The sequence below is a fragment of the Gadus macrocephalus genome, chromosome 8 (genome assembly GCF_031168955.1).
Source record: "Gadus macrocephalus chromosome 8, ASM3116895v1".
NCBI lineage: Eukaryota > Metazoa > Chordata > Actinopteri > Gadiformes > Gadidae > Gadus > Gadus macrocephalus.
The window spans coordinates 18,568,212-18,585,868 of NC_082389.1; the positions used below are offsets into that span (position 1 = coordinate 18,568,212).

Here is a 17,657-nt window from a genome sequence, read left to right on the forward strand (position 1 = left end):
ATTACACATATGTTGTTTGTGGATTTAAATGATAATTTTTCATGCAAAGAAAACTAAAAATGTTCGTGAAGAAGTTTGATAATTTTAGGTTTTATGTGAGGCCGCTTTGTGAACTACAGCTCTTCGCTGCTCTAGACGCATATGATATACGTCACCACACCCGCCCTTGGAACTCGGCACAGAGATGGCGATCTCTCTGCCCCACTTCACCGCTTTTTCCAAGGGGAGGATAAAAGCATCGAAAGAGGTGAAAACCATTATAAGTCGGGGCACGTGCAGAGTTTCAGTTATGCCGATGGGAAGATTGTCGGTCTTCTCCACGCCAGTCGCAGGGAGCGTGGCGTCACATACGAGCCGTGTAGTCTTTCTCGTTGTGTTTTCTCTACAGCCTTTATCTGAACAATTGCACGATAAACGGTCGAACTCTTTGCATGAAAAATTATCCTTTAAATCCACAAACAACATATGTGTAATCCAGGGCATATAAAGACCGGGACCAGAAAATAACTATTTTCTCTCCATTGACACCCATTCATATTTTTCGATCTCATAGGTCCCATGAGCCCTACTGGAAGGGGCGTGACTTCGCCACTCTATGGTGGTTGCTATCGACCGCCCCCTCTAATCCTTACATGGCTCTAAAAACCACGCGGCAAAGGAGCTGCCGTAAATTGTGTTGTTTTTGTCGTAACCTGGGGTCCGACGGTTAAAAAATAGGCAGATATTCCGAGGTATCCTTAAAAGGCAGCTTGGATGTTTTTATATTCTGCAGTTTAGACTTCTTCTATAACCTATTTTTGAAAGCAAAACACCAAGTTCATTGATTTAACGAGGCAGGGTTATTTGAAACAATTTATTCAATTAATATTTGTGAGAGGTCATTCCTTCTCCTGAGTTTGCTCCCTATTTATGTCTAGTGTACACCCCTACTGTCCAAAAGCATCCCCCCCCCCTCCCCATATGGATTTGGAGAGTTGTTGCCACGTCCCAGTGGTGGAAGTATCATATATATTAGAGGCGAGAACATTTAAGTAAACTGTACCTTGGGGTCTCTTATGCCCCATTTCCACTGCAGGGTGCGGAACGGATCGGATCGCAAAGGTGCGGTAGGGAGGGGGCAGTATAGCCCAGCTCAGTTCCGAGGTCGCGTTTCCACTGCCGACAGTACCCTTGGTGGTAGGCCGGATGTCAATCGCCGCGGCAGCTATGTAAACATCGTAAACAACGTCTTCCTCCGCAAGAATGCAGACGAACGTCTCCACCTCCTTGTTCGCCCAAGCAAGCTTTTTACGCGACATGTTAATTGTAAAGAATAATACCTTGAGGCTACTGTTTGTTTGTTTTTATCCCTGCGTCACCCGGAAGTGACGATTCTGTCGACCAATCAACGGAGGGGGGGTGTAGCTAGAATTCCAGGGTACCCTTTCAGGCGTCTGGTCTCGTTTTGGGTACCGCAACGGAGGAGTCCCTAGAATGGGGTCGGAACGGGTATGGCAAAGTCCGGGTCACGCCCACTTTTGGCGGTGGAAACGCGATCCGACCCGCACCTTTGCGATCCGATCCGTTCCGCACCCTGCAGTGGAAATGCGCCATTATATATCAAAGGGGGTTTCAAAGGACGCATACGCTTCAACCTGTGGCTCCAGCCCTACAGGAAATGACTCAGCAAGTGCTCCATCTCGTTGCACCTGCACCCAGCGGCTCGCTTGCAAGATTTTGGCCTGAAGTTCTTCCCAGACCTATACCCTAACAGTCCAACATGCATATCTGAGAATCAGGCCTCTCTTCAATAATGACAAAATGTTATGAGAGAAATACAGATTCACTTTTTGTTATCTCATAAGCGGCGTGGTGCCGGCTCCTTTTGACCTTTTGACCCCAGACTTCAAAGACGTGGCCACAGGCCAGCTGTGTCTACACACATTAAGCCACAAATGTACACCTCCATCCCGCAAAAAATGGGGCCTAGAAACTAACCTCCGTCTTACATTGACTGTACTGTTGGAGGTCACGCCCCTTTTCCGGCCTTTTCGAGATAGCTAGGGATGCTAAAATGTTTACACACATTTCCCGGGGCCCCGAGAACGACATATCCAAGATTTGTAGTTTTAGCCCATAGAGAAAAAAAGTTTTCCCAAATGGACTGTCATTTGGACAAAGCCCCTTCAGAAGTGTTGCCTGCGAGACCTAATGGTTCAGAATGTGGTGGAAAAACAGTTTTTGAGATAGGAAGGTCCTACCGCCCTGAAATTTGAATACCATATTCTAGGGCCTAACTGGGACCCCCGCACCGAAACTTGGCCTGGTCGGACCCCGAGTGCAGGAAGGGGGGGCCTGGACTTTCATAATCTTCGCTCGGTGAATGTAAAGGATGTTTGGTCGGATGTTATGACGAAGAATCATAATGTGAATGGGAATATTCTATTAATGTCTTGATATCATCTTTCGTCTCAACACTTCTGCTGCAGCCGCTTAAAGTCTCACTCCGAGAACCTTAAAATATGAATCAATCCATTAGAAGTATGAAAATATCTTCCCGGTCGTGCAACAGGGCAAACAAGGTGTCCTTTGACATCTACGTTTCGAGACGATTGCAACAGTGCCACAGATGATCCTATTTGAATATGTTTCGGGGTAGTAATTAGCTGTCGATTTTGGAGGCCTTTATCAATAATGACCAGCTATAGATTTGCTTCCCGATGGAGATTTTTGACAAATTACATGTTAATTAGCATCTACACGTTAAGCTGAGTCCAATGAGATCAAGCTCGCCCTCTTGCTACACCGAGATCATGTCCTAGACCTAGGTGTACCATGTAAAATACATGTTACCATTAGCTAGAGTGTCATGCTTGGTGTCATTGGACTCAGCTTAACGTGTAGATGCTAAATAACATGTCATTTGTCACAATTTTTTATCGGGAAGCAAATCAATAGCTGCTCATTATTGATTAAGGCCTCCAATTTCGACAGCTAATTACTACCATTAAACATGTTCGAATATGCTCATGTGTGGCACCGTTGCAATCGCCTGGAAGTGTAGATGTTGAAGGACACCTTGTTCGTTCTCCTACACCACCGGGAAGATATTTACATGCTTCTGATTGACTAATGAATTGATTCAGCTATTCCCCCAGAAGTCTGGGGTCAAAAGGTCAAAAGGAGACGGCACCAGCCCCGTTGAAAAAAATTGAATACCACCCAACACACGGAGATTAATGATATTTAAATGATTATGACAATGAAGTCTTTATTTGCATGGGTTTACATTTCGTTCTGTGTAGCATGGAAAAATCGGAGAAACACTCCCATTCAGAATGCATTGGTTTACATTTCGTTCTTTGGAAAACGGTTCTTTAGTAATAATATTTGAGGGAATATTTTGTTGTTGTTGTTTTAGCAGCGAAATGCACCGTGTGCGTGTGTGTGTGTGTGTGTGTGTGTGTGTGTGTGTGTGTGTGTGTGTGTGTGTCTGTGCGTGCGTGCGTGTGTGTGCGTGTGCGTGTGTGTGTGCGTGCGTGTGTGTGTGTATAACACGCTATTTTATGTTGAAATGCGACGTAATCCAGTGTTCACGAAACGTACTCTGTCAACGAATGCTTTTGGCGACTGGGTTGCCTCTCAGATATACGTGTTTCTAACAAGATGATATCATTAAAAGTTACATAAAGTAACAGTTTAATAACACAAACGCAGGAAGCACGTGAGCTGCTAGTTTAGCGAAAGCAGCCTAACAACCTGACGTTGAAACATGCGAGCGATCCGATCAAATCCTAATAACTATAAAACTAAAGATCAGACACAATCACTGACTGAAGATTATGCAAGTAAAAAGTATATTTCTCGCTAGAAATGTTATTAGAAACACGTTTAACGGTGAATCGGTCCTAAAATATTGCATTTCCCATTCAGATAATAAAGATTAATAAAGATCATACACATTCACTGACTGAAGATTATGTAAGGAAAATGTACATTTCTCGCTAGAAATGTCATTAGAAACGCGTTTAATGGTGTATCTGTCCTAAAATATTGCATTTCCCATTCGGATAATAAAGATTAATATAAGCTACGCCGTGTTCCGGAGCCGCGGGGGATTCTGGGAATTGGGGTTGTCAGTTGACAAATGGGGCTTTTGTTAACTTGTTTTGTTGTTAGGATTAAGTGGGGTTGATGGGTTCGGGATGTTATGTGGTTGTGTGTTGTTCTATTAACATTGTTCGTGTGTTCATTGTTGTCGACACCGTCACCGAGAGTGACGTGACCATCGTTTCGTGCAGCTGTTCCGTGTTGAAGTCTCGTTCAATAAAAACCAACTCTCGTTGCCGAGCGTTCAATAAAAACCAACTCTCGTTGTCGATCGTGCCCCCCCCCCTACAAACGTGTCTCCCCCCCCCCTCAACAAACGTGTCGTCGTCGTCGTCCCCCTTCAACTAACGTGTTCCCCCCCCCCCCTACAATCGTGTCGTCGTCCCCCCCTCAACAAACGTGTCTCCCCCCCCCCTCCCCGGTCAACAACAGTCTACCTCCCCCCCCCCCCCCCTCAACAAACGTGTCTCCCCCCCCCCCTCCCCGGTCAACAACAGTCTACCTCCCCCCCCCCCCCCCTCCCCGGTCAACAACAGTCTACCTCCCCCCCCCCCCCCCCCCCCCTAAACAATCGTGTCCACAATTTGCCGCGAAAGCCGTGAAACCCAAACCCCGAAACCCGCCTCCACAGCGGCACGCGTGGATACTGTAGGTATAACACGCTGTTTTTACGTTGTAATAGTACGTCTCCAGTGTTCATGGAAACGTACACCGTCGACGTTTTTTCTTGGCGACTGGGTTGGTAATCCAGGGCATATAAAGACCGGGACCAGAAAATAATTATTTTCTCTCCATTGACACCCATTCATATTTTTGGATCTCATAGGTCCCATGAGCCCTACCGGAAGGGGCGTGACTTCGCCACTCTATACGCTCATTATACAACAGTTGGGAACCAATCAGATCGCTGGATTTTGGTCCCCCGTTGTATAATACATGTTATACTATATTTGAATTTGTTATACAATATGTTATGCTACAGGTTATACTATATGTTAATATGTTATACTATATGTTATAGTTATTCTATATGTTAATATGTTGTTCTATATGTTATACTACACGTTATACTAAATGTTAATATGTTATACTATATGTTATTCTCCAGCTGTGCCTCATCCGTCTCTCGGACCCCGCTGCCCAGACAGATCTCAACACGTCCACACAGCGGGTGGTTTGGCCTACCTTTGACTCACTAGGCCTAGTGAGTCAAAGGTAGGCCAAACCACCTGGCAAGGGATTCAAGTTTGAAAGAGATTAGGCTTTATCGGTAAACACAAAAGGTGTGGAGGCCAGAGGCAAAGGGGTGCGGAGGGCTGCAGACGGCAGTTGATCTTGACAGATCGTTTCAGTCATAGTCTTTTGAATAAAATGTAATTTAGTTGTTGTCATATTTTAGACATCCGAGTTGTTTGAGCTTTAGTCTAGTTCTAGTCGACTAAATATCATAATATTTTAGTTGGCTAAAATAGAACTGGTTAAATTGTAATACAATATTTAAAAAATTCTCTAGAATTTCCAAAATCATATACTTCTAAAGGAAACATCTATTAACCCGGGGAATTATGGAACGGTATTAAGGCTTGAATGTGCAATAACAGGCCTTACTGTCGATCTTAAAATCAAATACAAATAAAAACAAGTCTCATATAAAATAAACAAGAATATGGCCTTTATTTTTCATTGCAGAAAACAAAAGAACACCAATTCATAATTCTTGTCAAACAGATTGCTTATTCTAGGTTTCTTAGGAACAGTCAGCCTCCTATATCAACTTTATCAATCATCAAAACAAAGGGTGCGCGGCGGGCTGGAGAGCCAGGCTCACCTGCCAGGCCGTCCTATGACGTCTTTCTCTCAGTGCCAGTTTAATCTTTATGGGGCCCTTAAGTCGCAACCTTCAATTCTATTCGAATGGTTGATGATTAACTCCCTATTTGATTATGTTGCCATGTCTGTTGTTGGTCATTTCATTGTTATATGTCGCGGTGGCGGACAATCAAACGATATCAAACGTCGTACAATTTATTTCCATTCAAATGATCCTTGAGGACGGATGCGCCCACACTGCTCCGCGCATGCGCTGTAGTGCCCACGCAGTCAGGAAATCCGAGCGCCTCACGAATAGTGAATAGTTCCGCTCCGGTTCTCTTCTCGTCCTTTCCTGCTCACGGCCCGTCACCTCTGAATCATCAGCTTTAACACTAAAGGTAAACCTGTGCGTTTTATGCATCCTATCGTGTGTTTTCTTTTGTTATTTTCAATGTCTCACTGCGTCCCCAATGTGAATAAATAAATAAATAGGCCTGCTCTAAACCTTGGTGTGTTTCTGTGAGAACTACCGAACTTTTGAATCATTATTCTGTGAGTACCACTAACCTAGATGACTAGAGCTCCTGGGGATATTGTGTGTTGTTTTGTGAATCGTGTGTTATTTAAATAGCTAACATTCGTCGTGCGTATAGCCTATATTGCACAATTATTTACAAATATGTCAAAGTGAAACTTCCTTTTTATTAGGGCATCTTGTGTTAAGTGAACTTTCTAAAGATATCGCTGACTACTATACCATACTGTTTAAATATTGTCTATATCTATTCAAACTCAATCAAATTAGGTACTGCCATGAGATTATAATCACACCTGAAGTCAATAGGTGGCAATTGTCCCACGCCATTAAATACAAATTAAATTGATCCAGAATAAGTAAAAACCTAATTTGCTTTGTTTTGTGTGTGCGTCTATCTGTGATATAACCTCGGTCTAAATTAAAGTAAAGTTATACTTTTCACTGAACGTGATCATTTAGATCAGGGATAGGGGCATAATGTAGGCCTCCGACTGCGGTTGAGGAATCTGATTTCACTTGCTCTACTTTACATGGCATGTTCACTTCATCATAGTTATGTTATGTTTATTTGTGTGTATATTATATGCAAATTCTGAATATTCTGCATATTTATTTATTTACATATATTCATAGGCTATATATGTTTGTATTTATTTATAACTGTGTGTGTGTGTGTGTGTGTGTGTCTATCTATATATAAGTTATTTTCTTCTATTTCTTGGGTGTGTTGTCTCTCCAGGTCGTCATGGTGGTTCTCTCCAAGGAGTACGGCTATGTGGTGCTCACAGGCGTGGCCAGTATGGTGATGGTAGGACACCTGGCTATGAAAGTCGGACGGGCTCGCAAGAAGTACAACATCGATGTGAGTCCTGGGGATAAAGTGGTTACCTGTTGCTGCACATGTGCAGTAAAGACAGATGAAGCCTTACCTTTACTTATATATATATTTTAACTATATTTTCATGTTGTTTTACCCATTGTTTCTCGTTTTATTCTACACATTTCATTTACATGCACACATTTAATGAAATCAATTATTTTTACGTTTACTGGTTTTCAAAAATAATATCCTATTTTTTGGCCTATATTTTTCAGGTTTTATATAAATGCAGTTTAAAAAAGGTGCTATAAAGTGTATTTTTTCTGAATTTGGGTTTTGAGTGTGCCTTTGCTTGTGACCCTGTGTTTGAAACTGATCTGAGGACCGGTTTTAACTGCTGACGGCTTTTCTTCCTCTGATGTTTTTGTTATGAGAACAGTACCCGCAGATGTATAGTGATCATCCAGAACACGGGCATATCTTCAACTGCATCCAGCGGGCACACCAAAACACGTAAGAAAACCTCACCTCGCCCTATGCCTGGACCAGAAAATCTAACCAGCTCAGCCACATTCATCAGCATCAAAACAAAGGCATACATGTGGCCTCTTGAAGAAGTTTACTCTTGGTGTGACCTCTTGTGAACTCCTGGAAAGCTCACTACATAAGGTAGTAAGAGATTGTTCAAGCATGATCCATTTTCCAAGTCTGTTGTCCTAAATAGACCATAGAACCAAGATGCAATGTTCAGTCCTTTATTTGCTGGCTCCTACAGGATACCCCAACAAACAACCTGGCATCCTGTAACATGGTGGACCCTCTTCTATGCTACACTCAGTTACTCCGTGTTGCTTTGTCCCATTGTCATCTGTTGATCACGCATTATATGTGACAAGTTACTGTATATGTGTCACATGATAATGTGGCCTCTCCAATTACCCTGTCTTCTGTGCTACTCTCTTCAATCACTGTTTGTGGGCTCACGTAGGAAACACATACCACCCAAGTCCTTCCTTAATTCTTCATTAAAATTTTCCCTCCTCATTCTACACATACAACAATCTGTCAAAACACATGACAAGGATGCGGCTATTAGTTAACCTCCCGATCATTACCTATTAACGTATAAAAAGGTGCAACCCCCTGATTCCTATTGGGTAACCGTTATTCAAAGAAAAGCCATTCGACCACCGCCTGCACCCTTTCTAGGTTGAACAGTTTGGCGGGCTGGGATGCCCGGGTAAGATGGACCCCAGGTTAGGAGAACAGAACGATGAAACCATATCTTAACTGTTTAGTGGTCAATCTATTCTTCTGCACCCTACCTGAATTTATATGTTGCCTACTCCCTGCAGACTGGAGATGTATCCCAACTTCCTCTTCTGTCTGACTATAGGAGGCTTGCATTGTCCGGTAAGTTCAAGCCTTTTATTTAATCATTCACATTTCTTTCTGGCACTTTTTATCAACAAGAGATCAAAGTCGTGTGTATGTGTGTGTATGTGAGTGTGCATGCATGCATGTGTGTGTGTGTGTGTGTGTGTGTGTGTGTGTGTGTGTGTGTTTTTGTGTGCATGGGTGTGTGTGTGTGTGTATTTGCGCATGCGTGTGGGCGTGTGTGTGTTTTTGTGGGTGCGCGTGTATGTGCATGCACGTGTGTGTGTGTGTGTGTGTGTGTGTGTGTGTGTGTGTTTTCACTCCAGCGCCTGGCTAGCGGTCTTGGGATGGTGTGGATCATTGGCCGAGAGGTGTACGCCTACGGCTACTCCACCGGAGGTACCGGGGGTTTGGTTGTCCTGGTCCTTTCTTTAGAATATATATAATGTCTCATTGATAAAGACATGGGGTTACCTGTTAAAAGTTAGAAAAAAAACAAAAATGGGAAGCTATGTCGTTTTGGAAGAACATTTGGTGGCAATTTTTTAAAACGGTTCATAAAAATGTACTTCTTAAACACTATAATAATAATCATGATCATGATGATAATCATAATAATAATCTGAATTATCAGACCCTTTATCTGTAAAGAGAAAAAGTGTTTTAACATACACAACAAAAACTATTGCTACTTCAGTAATGGGAAGGAATCGTGGTATGTGTACATGTGGACATCTGTCATTGTTGACCATCCTGGTGATGTGGCTTCCCCATTAGATCCTAAGAAGAGGATGTGGGGGGTCTTCGGGAACGTCGCCCTGCTGGGCATGATGATGAGCTCCATGCGCTTCGGCTGCCAGCTGCTGGGGTGGGGCCCGCGCGGCTTCGGCTGCAGGGGCTGCGAATGAGCACCAGTTACACCAGCAGTTACACCAGGAGTACCAACAGACCCCCATGTCCGCTCCCCCTACTCTACTGGCGGGAGGACTCCGGCTACAGTAGAAAATAAAAATATATAGAATATATATTCTATATATATGTTTTTTGAATGTAATTCCTTGAAGCAATGTTCACATTTATTTGGCTTGTTCAGGAGCAACATGCAGCATTGAGTCTAGCTTGATGAGTTTATACGTATCATGTGGCCCTCTGTATGTCTGACGGTATAGCAACCGCTGTCTTATGGTGACAGAACACCTTGAAATGAGATGGAGTACAATCAGTCATGATAATAAAAACAAACTCCAGATTAACTTGTCCTTCCTTCACTTATCCATCGCCTTTACTAATCAATAATAATACAAAAAGAATTAGACAAAAAATTTGGCTATGATTGGGACCAACCTGATAGCCGTACAGATAGGTAAAAACCTGACCAAATGGATTGATGTCGAATGCAGAGCGGAGCATGTCTGCTATGATGTGTGCTAAAGCACGTGTTGGTTTGTCAGAGTTTGGATTGACCAGGCAGCCGTTGGTCCACCATTGTTCTCAGTGTGGCGAGGGTGTGGTTCTCTGGTAGCTTTCCATTGTCTTCTTGTTTAAACACGTTGATTTCTAGATGGATGTTTTGAAAAAAAGGAAACATCGAGGCCAAAGGACGTTTGCAAAACAGGTTTCATTAACAGACTTAATAAAACAAACACAAAGTACAAAGTCATTCATTTATCATCAAAAAAACCTTCTGTTAATGTTTAAACGTTTACAATCCGCTGCAAGGGGAACTTTCTTTTTAGCACTTGACTATTTTAGGCTTTAAATCTAACCTTTATTCAAAATATTCCAATGCATACAACAAAAAAATATATATATAAAACAATTATTATTGAAATAGTTACAATTATTATAGGCTGAAAATCTTTTCATCTTACATTACACTTGAAAACATCCCTAGATGCAATTATTTTAAACATAGAACATCTTGGTCTTTATCAGTATACTGCAAAAAGTACACTTTTATGGTATGAATAAAAATTAACCTACATATGAGTCAGCAGTATTAAGAATAAACCAGTTTTGTGTTTGTATTTCAAGACTACTTTTATCTACCCGCATAAATTATAGGTCATAAACAATAAGAAATCAAACACATTCAGGATACATTGAATAGTGGAATATAACCTATCCTGTTTCCATGAATTGAAAAGCATATTTACATTCCCCTGGTCAATTGGCCAATTGCAAGGCTTCTTAAACATCGTCCAACATCAATATTAAACACAATGGATCCAGTTATGTATCTGGACTGGCTTACACCTGCTATGCCTAAGAATAATTTAAGTCCCGTCGACCAGTTTACCTCATTCAGTTGCACCACCAATACGCAGGTCTAGACAAAACGTGTTTTAATTAAATTAACCATCAATTAAAGTAAAGGTGAACCCGTTTGAATTTGAACCATATGAGATGAAAAAAAAGGAGTGAGATTTGTAATCAATTAAGGACATTAATTACAAATTGGTGATCTAGTAAACTGCTCCTTTGAAACAAACTAGCAGTTACTAAACTGGACTTTAAACAGTCCCAGGTCTCTGTGTAACCAGGCCTGTTTCAAAAAAGCAGTTTGTTCAAAGGAGCAGTAATCTTTGGTCAATTGGCTGTAACATGTTAATACTCTTGAAGCGGCAGGCGACTAATATTTCCTTAACACTAATCCAATTACATTCTGTTAGTAGGACTAATTTTATCTTCTTTATCAACCGTATATTATATCTACCGACTTAAGGTGCGAACACACCAAGCGCGTACCTCGCGTACCATGTACGTGCTTAACGCAGCGAAAATGTTGCTTGACCATTTTGTGTCAAAAATTGTCAGATACGCGCGTACGCATACGCGCGTAGATGAGACCGCCCAAAACTCCCCCCCCCCCCCCCCCCCCAGCCTGTGGCTGCGCTGGATTAAGGAGTCCGAGGAAGGAAACCCAAACGCCGCCGTGTTTGGATGGATGATAGAGCTTGGATCGGGTTAGATTAAATAATCTCGGATATAAATAACAATAATCGGGTTAAATAACTTCACATGGTGTGTCTGGTGTGTTTCCAGCATTCGTAGTGTTGATCAGCAGAGAAATAGTCCGCCAAGACGTTGAGGTTGCTTAGCAATCAGAGACTCTGTCCATGCAAGTGAACGGAGCGTTCACTCTTCGTCATAACTATCAAACCAAACATCCTTCACATTCACCGAGCGAACATTATGAGAGTAAAATGCACATTTCTCGCTAGAAATGTTTCCATAAACGCATTTAATGGCGTAACTATGTTACTATTTCCACTCAGAATAAAGAAAGTTGCCGGCCGTGGCTGCCATGGACATGGCTGCTCTGGAGTCCGAGGTAGGAAACCCAAACGTCGCCGTGTTTGGGTGATAGAGTTTAGATCGGGTTAGATTAAATAATCTCGGATATAAATAACAATAATCGGGTTAAATAACTTCACATGGTGTGTCTGGTGTGTTTCCAGCATTCGTAGTGTTGATCAGCAGATATATAGTCCGCCAAGACGTTGAGGTTGCTTAGTAACCAGAGACTCTGTCCATGCAAGTGAACGGAGCGTTCCCTCTTCGTCATAACTATCAAACCAAACATCCTTCACATTCAACGAGCGAACATTATGAAAGTAAAATGCACATTTCTCGCTAAAAATGTTTCCATAAAAGCATTTAATGGCGTAACTATGTTACTATTTCCACACAGAATAAAGAAAGATGTCGGCCGTATGCTTCTGTCCAAGCTCACTACTCTCTGCCAGTGACGTCGGGTCAAGCTCAACGCTGATTGGCTATTGCGGCGCGTATGAGCGTAAAAAGTTCAATTTTTTGAACTCCTCGGGTACATGTACGCGCGTATATGTACGCGCGTATATGTGCGCGCGTATATGTACGCGCCTCATACCCCCTACAGCGAGTAAAATGTTGCTTGGTACGCATGATACGCGTGTACGCACCTCATACGCGCGTAAACCAATGCTTCCCTATGGAAAAATTGCCGATTTTATATGCGTGGTACGCAGGTAACGCGTTTGGTGTGGCCGTACCTTTAGATATGCAGCAGAAATGTATCCATCCAAAGGAATGATGCAACACTCTGCATCTCCGCCAGGGGGCGCCGCCCAATCAATCAGGGCAGATTCAAGTTGGGGGCTATGTCGCACTCACCTCGATCTAGATCTTAGAAACCGAAAAGTCAACGGATATTTTTTTTTCTAACGACTAAATTGCAATCTAAATCTCCATGAAATGTTTCGGTCAGGGTTTGTTTTTGTTTTTTAAGAAAAAAAGGCACAATAAAATCTCCTCAAAGGAATGTCGAAGTGGTTGACTAGGTCGGAAACTATTCCACGCGTTGGGCATCCCGTCCACTCAAGGGCTTTGCCAGGCTTTTCTGTCTGGTACTTCCGTCCTTTAAGGAGAAGCGACACATCGGATGCTTCGTCATACCGTCGTCGGGAGAAGTGACCAATAGGATGCTTGGGTCAATATGTGTAACTGGAGAGGGGTGCGTCCTCCATCAGGTCATCCTAGAGGAGAACACAGGGGGGCGCCGTAGGATTAGAAAATCAGAGAGGTCCTGGGTTCAGGACCAAATCTCGTGGGCATCTTTTAAGATGCCTAGCCTCTTGACTTCTCCCAGAGTATAAAGTCAACAGTTAAAGTAATTAACTCTCATCAATGAATCTACAACCTTGTACTTGTTTATAAAATCACACAGTTCTTCGCGGGGCAAAGTTGTCCGGTTGTTTTATCATTTCTCACCGCCCCAAACAACATGGGACAAACTGATGGGAAATCTTCAACTGAAGAAAATGAACGTGCATTGGAGGGGTATTTATTGTATATGTTTGTGTTATGTGCATTGGAGGGGCTATTGTATATAACTGAGCTGAAAGAGGTTGATCAACAAAAAGTCTCAAAGTAAGTTAGCAAAAAGTAGCCGGCAGCTTCTGCATTGTTAACACTTCATTATTTTATTTTTTTGTAACTTAAAATGTACCTTTGACTATTTAGCAGAAGTTTTTGATCCAAAGTGACTATTATCAGTTTGTCAAATTGCTAAATAATAGAATAGTATAGTAGTGCTTTAGTCGCGCTAAATAATAGCACAACAAATAATCAGTTTAGTTTGGATCCAACCTAAATAGATCATTTTTTTACCAACACACTTTGTTACACCATGAGGGATTTGCGTCTCAATAACAGCTGCCTCCCGCTAAACTGTGGACATTGCAGTCTGAGGGCAGCAGCCTTCAGCTGGAGGTCAGTGGGTCTCACCATGGGCACGTCCTGCAGCCGCTGGAACTCTGGGCGCCCGGCCTGCTGTCGGAAGCGGAGGCAGAGCACCACGGAGGTGACGGCGGCGGTCACCACGCACACCGACACCAGCCCCGCCAGCAGAGGGTCCAGGAGGGAGCTGGGTCCCGGACCCTGGAAGGCTGCGAGGGGAGGGAGACGGGGAGAACACATGAACTGGGGTTTTCAAACGGCTCACATCTCGGTCGTAGAAGGGGACCACATCGGTGGCAAGATGAGATTTGAACGAGGAATTTATTGAATTGTTGAATATTTTGAATGATCTAGATCAGCGGTCCTCAAACTGTGGGTTGCGACACAAAGGTAGTGCAGGTAGTTTGTTATTCCAGATACAGGTAGTGCATTATTGCAGATCCATAGGATCCAGATGCAGGTAGTGCATTATTCAGATCCAAAGGAGCCAGATACAGGTAGTGGATTATTCCAGATACAGGTAGTGCATTATTCCAGATCAGATACAGGGAGTGCATTAGTCCAGATCCATTGGATTCAGATTGAGTTAGTGCTGAGCCCCAATAGTAGATATAATATTAAAGATTGTACTTTTTTTAAATAAAAAATACAATTATAAAACTATTATTTCATTTTCTTTTTATTGCCTATGCATATTTGCAGACTGCAGGTAGAGCTAAACTTACTGTTGACTGAGTGAGATATATATATACTTTATTTTGTGTTCATATAAATAAATATTTTAAGGAGCTAGACTTCAAGCTTGCTTAAATGTATATACAATATATATATATATATATATATATATATATATATGTTTGTGTGTGTATGGCTGCGAAACACCCCTGCTGTAGGAGAAGGCTTCTCGTCAGGCTTCAGTTGAGGCCCAACATTGGATGGCCGAATAGTTCCTCGTTGGTTAGTTAGTTTTGTTTTGAGTTAGATCGTTAGTTAATTTTGTATTGTGATAGTTACTTACTTAGTACGTTTTGTATTTGGTTAGTTAGTTAGTTAGTTTTGTATTGGGATATCAGAACATCATTCGAGTACGTCGGTAGCATTTTGACACATGCCGACCAGTTGGAGAATAGTAAAACTAACTGTTTATAATAATATAATATGCATTAAATGTTCCGTTTGTTTCCCCAGGATTTAGGTTGTGGCAGGCGTTAATGACTAACTGAATACACATGAATAGAACAGAGATGTATTTTCCTTTCATGACGATCCCTGATCCACATGGAGCCTGCAGGGTTTCTCTTTCGGTGAATAGCCCTGGTCCTGCCGTACATTGAATACATTTTGAACAATGTTCAAACTTTGTTTATTCGTGGTAATCGGGAGTAGGCCTACTCTCATACTATGGAAGATGTGTGTTTTCGGAAACCTTTGAACCCCAAGGCCACTACCGCGCCTAGTGGGAAAGCATGATGATGACGATGAGGAGGGCTGTCCAGGACATTCGCCTTCTTACCATCGTCGCCCACGTTGAGCTCCGACGGAGGGTCTGGGTGGAGCGGGCCGGCAGGGCGGCGTGCGGGGGAGGCGGATTGGGGAGGGGTGAAGGAGGGGGGCGGTGTGGCCCCCCGGGGCCCCGTCCGCGTCCTGGGCTGGACCATGGAGGTCTGGTTTGGAGGACTGGATGGTAGAGTGGAGGAGGCGGAGGCGGAGGAGGGCTGGTCGGGCGTGGAGGAGAGTGTTGGTGCGACGGAGGCTGGATGACTGACTGAGGCTGAATACAGGAAGCCCAGGAAAGAGGATTAAGGACCAACATTTTTATATTTGCTCGTTTGTATTTGTGCTTTAGAAAGATCATAATGCAATTCCATACCATGTGATATGATTAAAGAACAATGGACTACCCGGCTACCTTTATATTGTTTTTTAAATCATCAAAGCAATATTGGTATCTCTGCTTTATCCTGTCTCACCCACTGACTATACTTGGTTGGTTCGTCAAATCAAGCATTATTAAAGGGACACTGTGTAATTTTTTAAGTAATTTATTACCTCAAATCAACGTATTCATTCATAAATAAGTCCTCAATGGTGTAAAATTATCTCTGCCAAAAATCTCACTTATCCTCCTGAGCGAAGAATAATTAATATGTAGTTACATAGGACAGGTAAGCTTCATGGAGGCTTCCATGTTCTTCCGGTCTATGAACTGCTGAGACGGACAAAAAGCACTACGTGGTACAGGAAATGCAAACGCATTTTCACTCTGAGCCAGCGTGAATGATGAATGAATTCACTATCTTGCTTGAGGAATAATTACTCATACATCATTAGCTTACACTAATGATGCAATGCAGTTTGAAATTTGTTTGAAATAACGAACCTCATCATCACTCGAATGACTCGATGAGGTGGTATTGGATGTCATGACACAGCTTCTTGGCAAATACTGCCCACCGTAGTTTTTGAACAATAGTTTGAATGCAATTTACAATTGTACCACTAGATGGGAGTAATTTTTACACAGTGTCCCTTTAAGATCAATTTCATCAATATCAAACTGATTGGCAGGGTTTAATGAACAGGTGTTGTTATGTTGGCGCTGATTGGACCAGAAGGTGAGGTGATGAAGAAGGCGTGGGGTCGCGACCCATCATCACACTGTGTGGGTCCTGTAGACGGCCGCTAACACAGGTTATATCTGATCTATACCTTAACACCGGCGACCACACACACACACACACACACCCACACACACACATACACAAACACAAACACACACACAAACACACACACACACTCTCACAAACACACACAAACAGACACATACACACACACACACACACACACACACATACACACATATATATACGCACACACACAAACACAAACACACACAAACACATGCACAACCACACACACACACTCTCACAAACACACACAAACAGACACATACACACACAAAAACACACACGCACACACACACACAGAGGCGCCGCGTCCCATCAGGCATACCAGGCAATTGCTTGGGGCCCCGGGCCACTACTAGGGCCCCCAAAAGCCCCCCCCCAAAAAAAAAAAAATCGCTCCATACCCCACCCCCCCGTCAACAATCGGTCCGAATGTTGCATGGGACGTAGGCTACATAGTTAAATAGGTACACACGTTTTTATAATTACGTAGATGTCGATGCTCGTTTGCAGTTATTGTAGGCAGCTTTAAAGTTTATGTCTATTTTGTATGATGCTCATTATGCTATTGTTTGTAATGTAATAACGAATGAGCCAGGCTGTTTGGTTAGCCTACCTGTCACGCCCCTCTAATATTGGACGTTGTTGATGTCAGGGAAAGCCAGGGCGGAAACAGTAACACCTAGTGGAGAACCCAGAAGAGCCTCCGCTCTTCTCGGATATTGGCAGAACTCAAAATAAATAGACGTATTAAGCTTAAAGTCAAAATCCATGCAGCCAATAACGGAAACAGAGTGGCACCCTACTGAGGGTACCATAGACACGTCATACAAGACACACCTACCTTCCATCACACCACCACCTCCAACCACAACTACACCACAGCTCCAAGATGAGGATGATAAAAGCCTACCTTCTCCCCGCGAAGAGCTCACCGCCAGCAGTGCACAAAGCACGAGGTCCACCTCCAGTGTCATTGCATTCGCTTCCTCTCTCCCTCTTTGTTCGCGTGTGTTCGCACTCGCGTTGTGATCTGTGGCTGCCTGGGCGGATATCTGATGGGCTGCATCACCAGGGCTAAAAATACCCCGGGGAGTTAAGGGCAGAGGAGGAG

At 43.0% G+C, this 17,657-nt stretch overlaps 2 protein-coding genes across 3 annotated transcripts; one reads left to right on the forward strand and one right to left on the reverse strand.

The window, feature by feature from the left end:
* The first annotated feature begins 6,142 nt into the window (after window positions 1-6,142).
* On the forward strand, window positions 6,143-9,889 carry mgst3a (microsomal glutathione S-transferase 3a). Its single transcript, XM_060059753.1, has 6 exons — window positions 6,143-6,299; window positions 7,179-7,301; window positions 7,699-7,772; window positions 8,615-8,672; window positions 8,963-9,035; window positions 9,414-9,889. The coding sequence occupies exons 2-6, from the start codon at window positions 7,185-7,187 to the stop codon at window positions 9,542-9,544; spliced, it is 453 nt and encodes a 150-aa protein (XP_059915736.1). The 5' UTR covers window positions 6,143-6,299; window positions 7,179-7,184; the 3' UTR covers window positions 9,545-9,889.
* A 2,789-nt stretch (window positions 9,890-12,678) lies between these two features.
* Window positions 12,679-17,635, reverse strand: LOC132463514 (uncharacterized). Of its 2 annotated transcripts, XM_060059755.1 has the most exons (5): window positions 17,457-17,593; window positions 17,160-17,254; window positions 15,370-15,627; window positions 13,905-14,065; window positions 12,679-13,153 (listed from the first exon to the last, which is right to left on the reverse strand). In XM_060059755.1, exons 3-5 carry the CDS (start codon window positions 15,512-15,514, stop codon window positions 13,109-13,111), a joined length of 351 nt encoding a protein of 116 aa, XP_059915738.1. In that variant the 5' UTR covers window positions 15,515-15,627; window positions 17,160-17,254; window positions 17,457-17,593; the 3' UTR covers window positions 12,679-13,108. The 2 variants fall into 2 exon arrangements, with proteins under 2 accessions (XP_059915738.1, XP_059915737.1); XM_060059754.1 differs by lacking the exon at window positions 17,160-17,254 and having other exon boundaries at window positions 17,457-17,635.
* Between the last annotated feature and the right edge of the window lie 22 nt (window positions 17,636-17,657).

What these genes read in the sequence shown, in the direction of transcription:
- mgst3a (XM_060059753.1), top strand. Translation starts at nt 7,185, where the DNA reads ATGGTGGTTCTCTCCAAGGAGTACGGCTATGTGGTGCTCACAGGCGTG. An exon ending in CAGCGGGCACACCAAAACAC is followed by an intron (nt 7,773 to 8,614) that starts GTAAGAAAACCT and finishes TACTCCCTGCAG; the next exon opens with ACTGGAGATGTATCCCAACT. An exon ending in TAGGAGGCTTGCATTGTCCG is followed by an intron (nt 8,673 to 8,962) that starts GTAAGTTCAAGC and finishes TTTTCACTCCAG; the next exon opens with CGCCTGGCTAGCGGTCTTGG.
- LOC132463514 (XM_060059754.1), bottom strand. Translation starts at nt 17,520, where the DNA reads ATGACACTGGAGGTGGACCTCGTGCTTTGTGCACTGCTGGCGGTGAGC. An exon ending in GCTCAACGTGGGCGACGATG is followed by an intron (nt 14,066 to 15,369) that starts GTAAGAAGGCGA and finishes CTCCCCTCGCAG; the next exon opens with CCTTCCAGGGTCCGGGACCC. An exon ending in GGCTGCAGGACGTGCCCATG is followed by an intron (nt 13,154 to 13,904) that starts GTGAGACCCACT and finishes GTTCTCCTCTAG; the next exon opens with GATGACCTGATGGAGGACGC.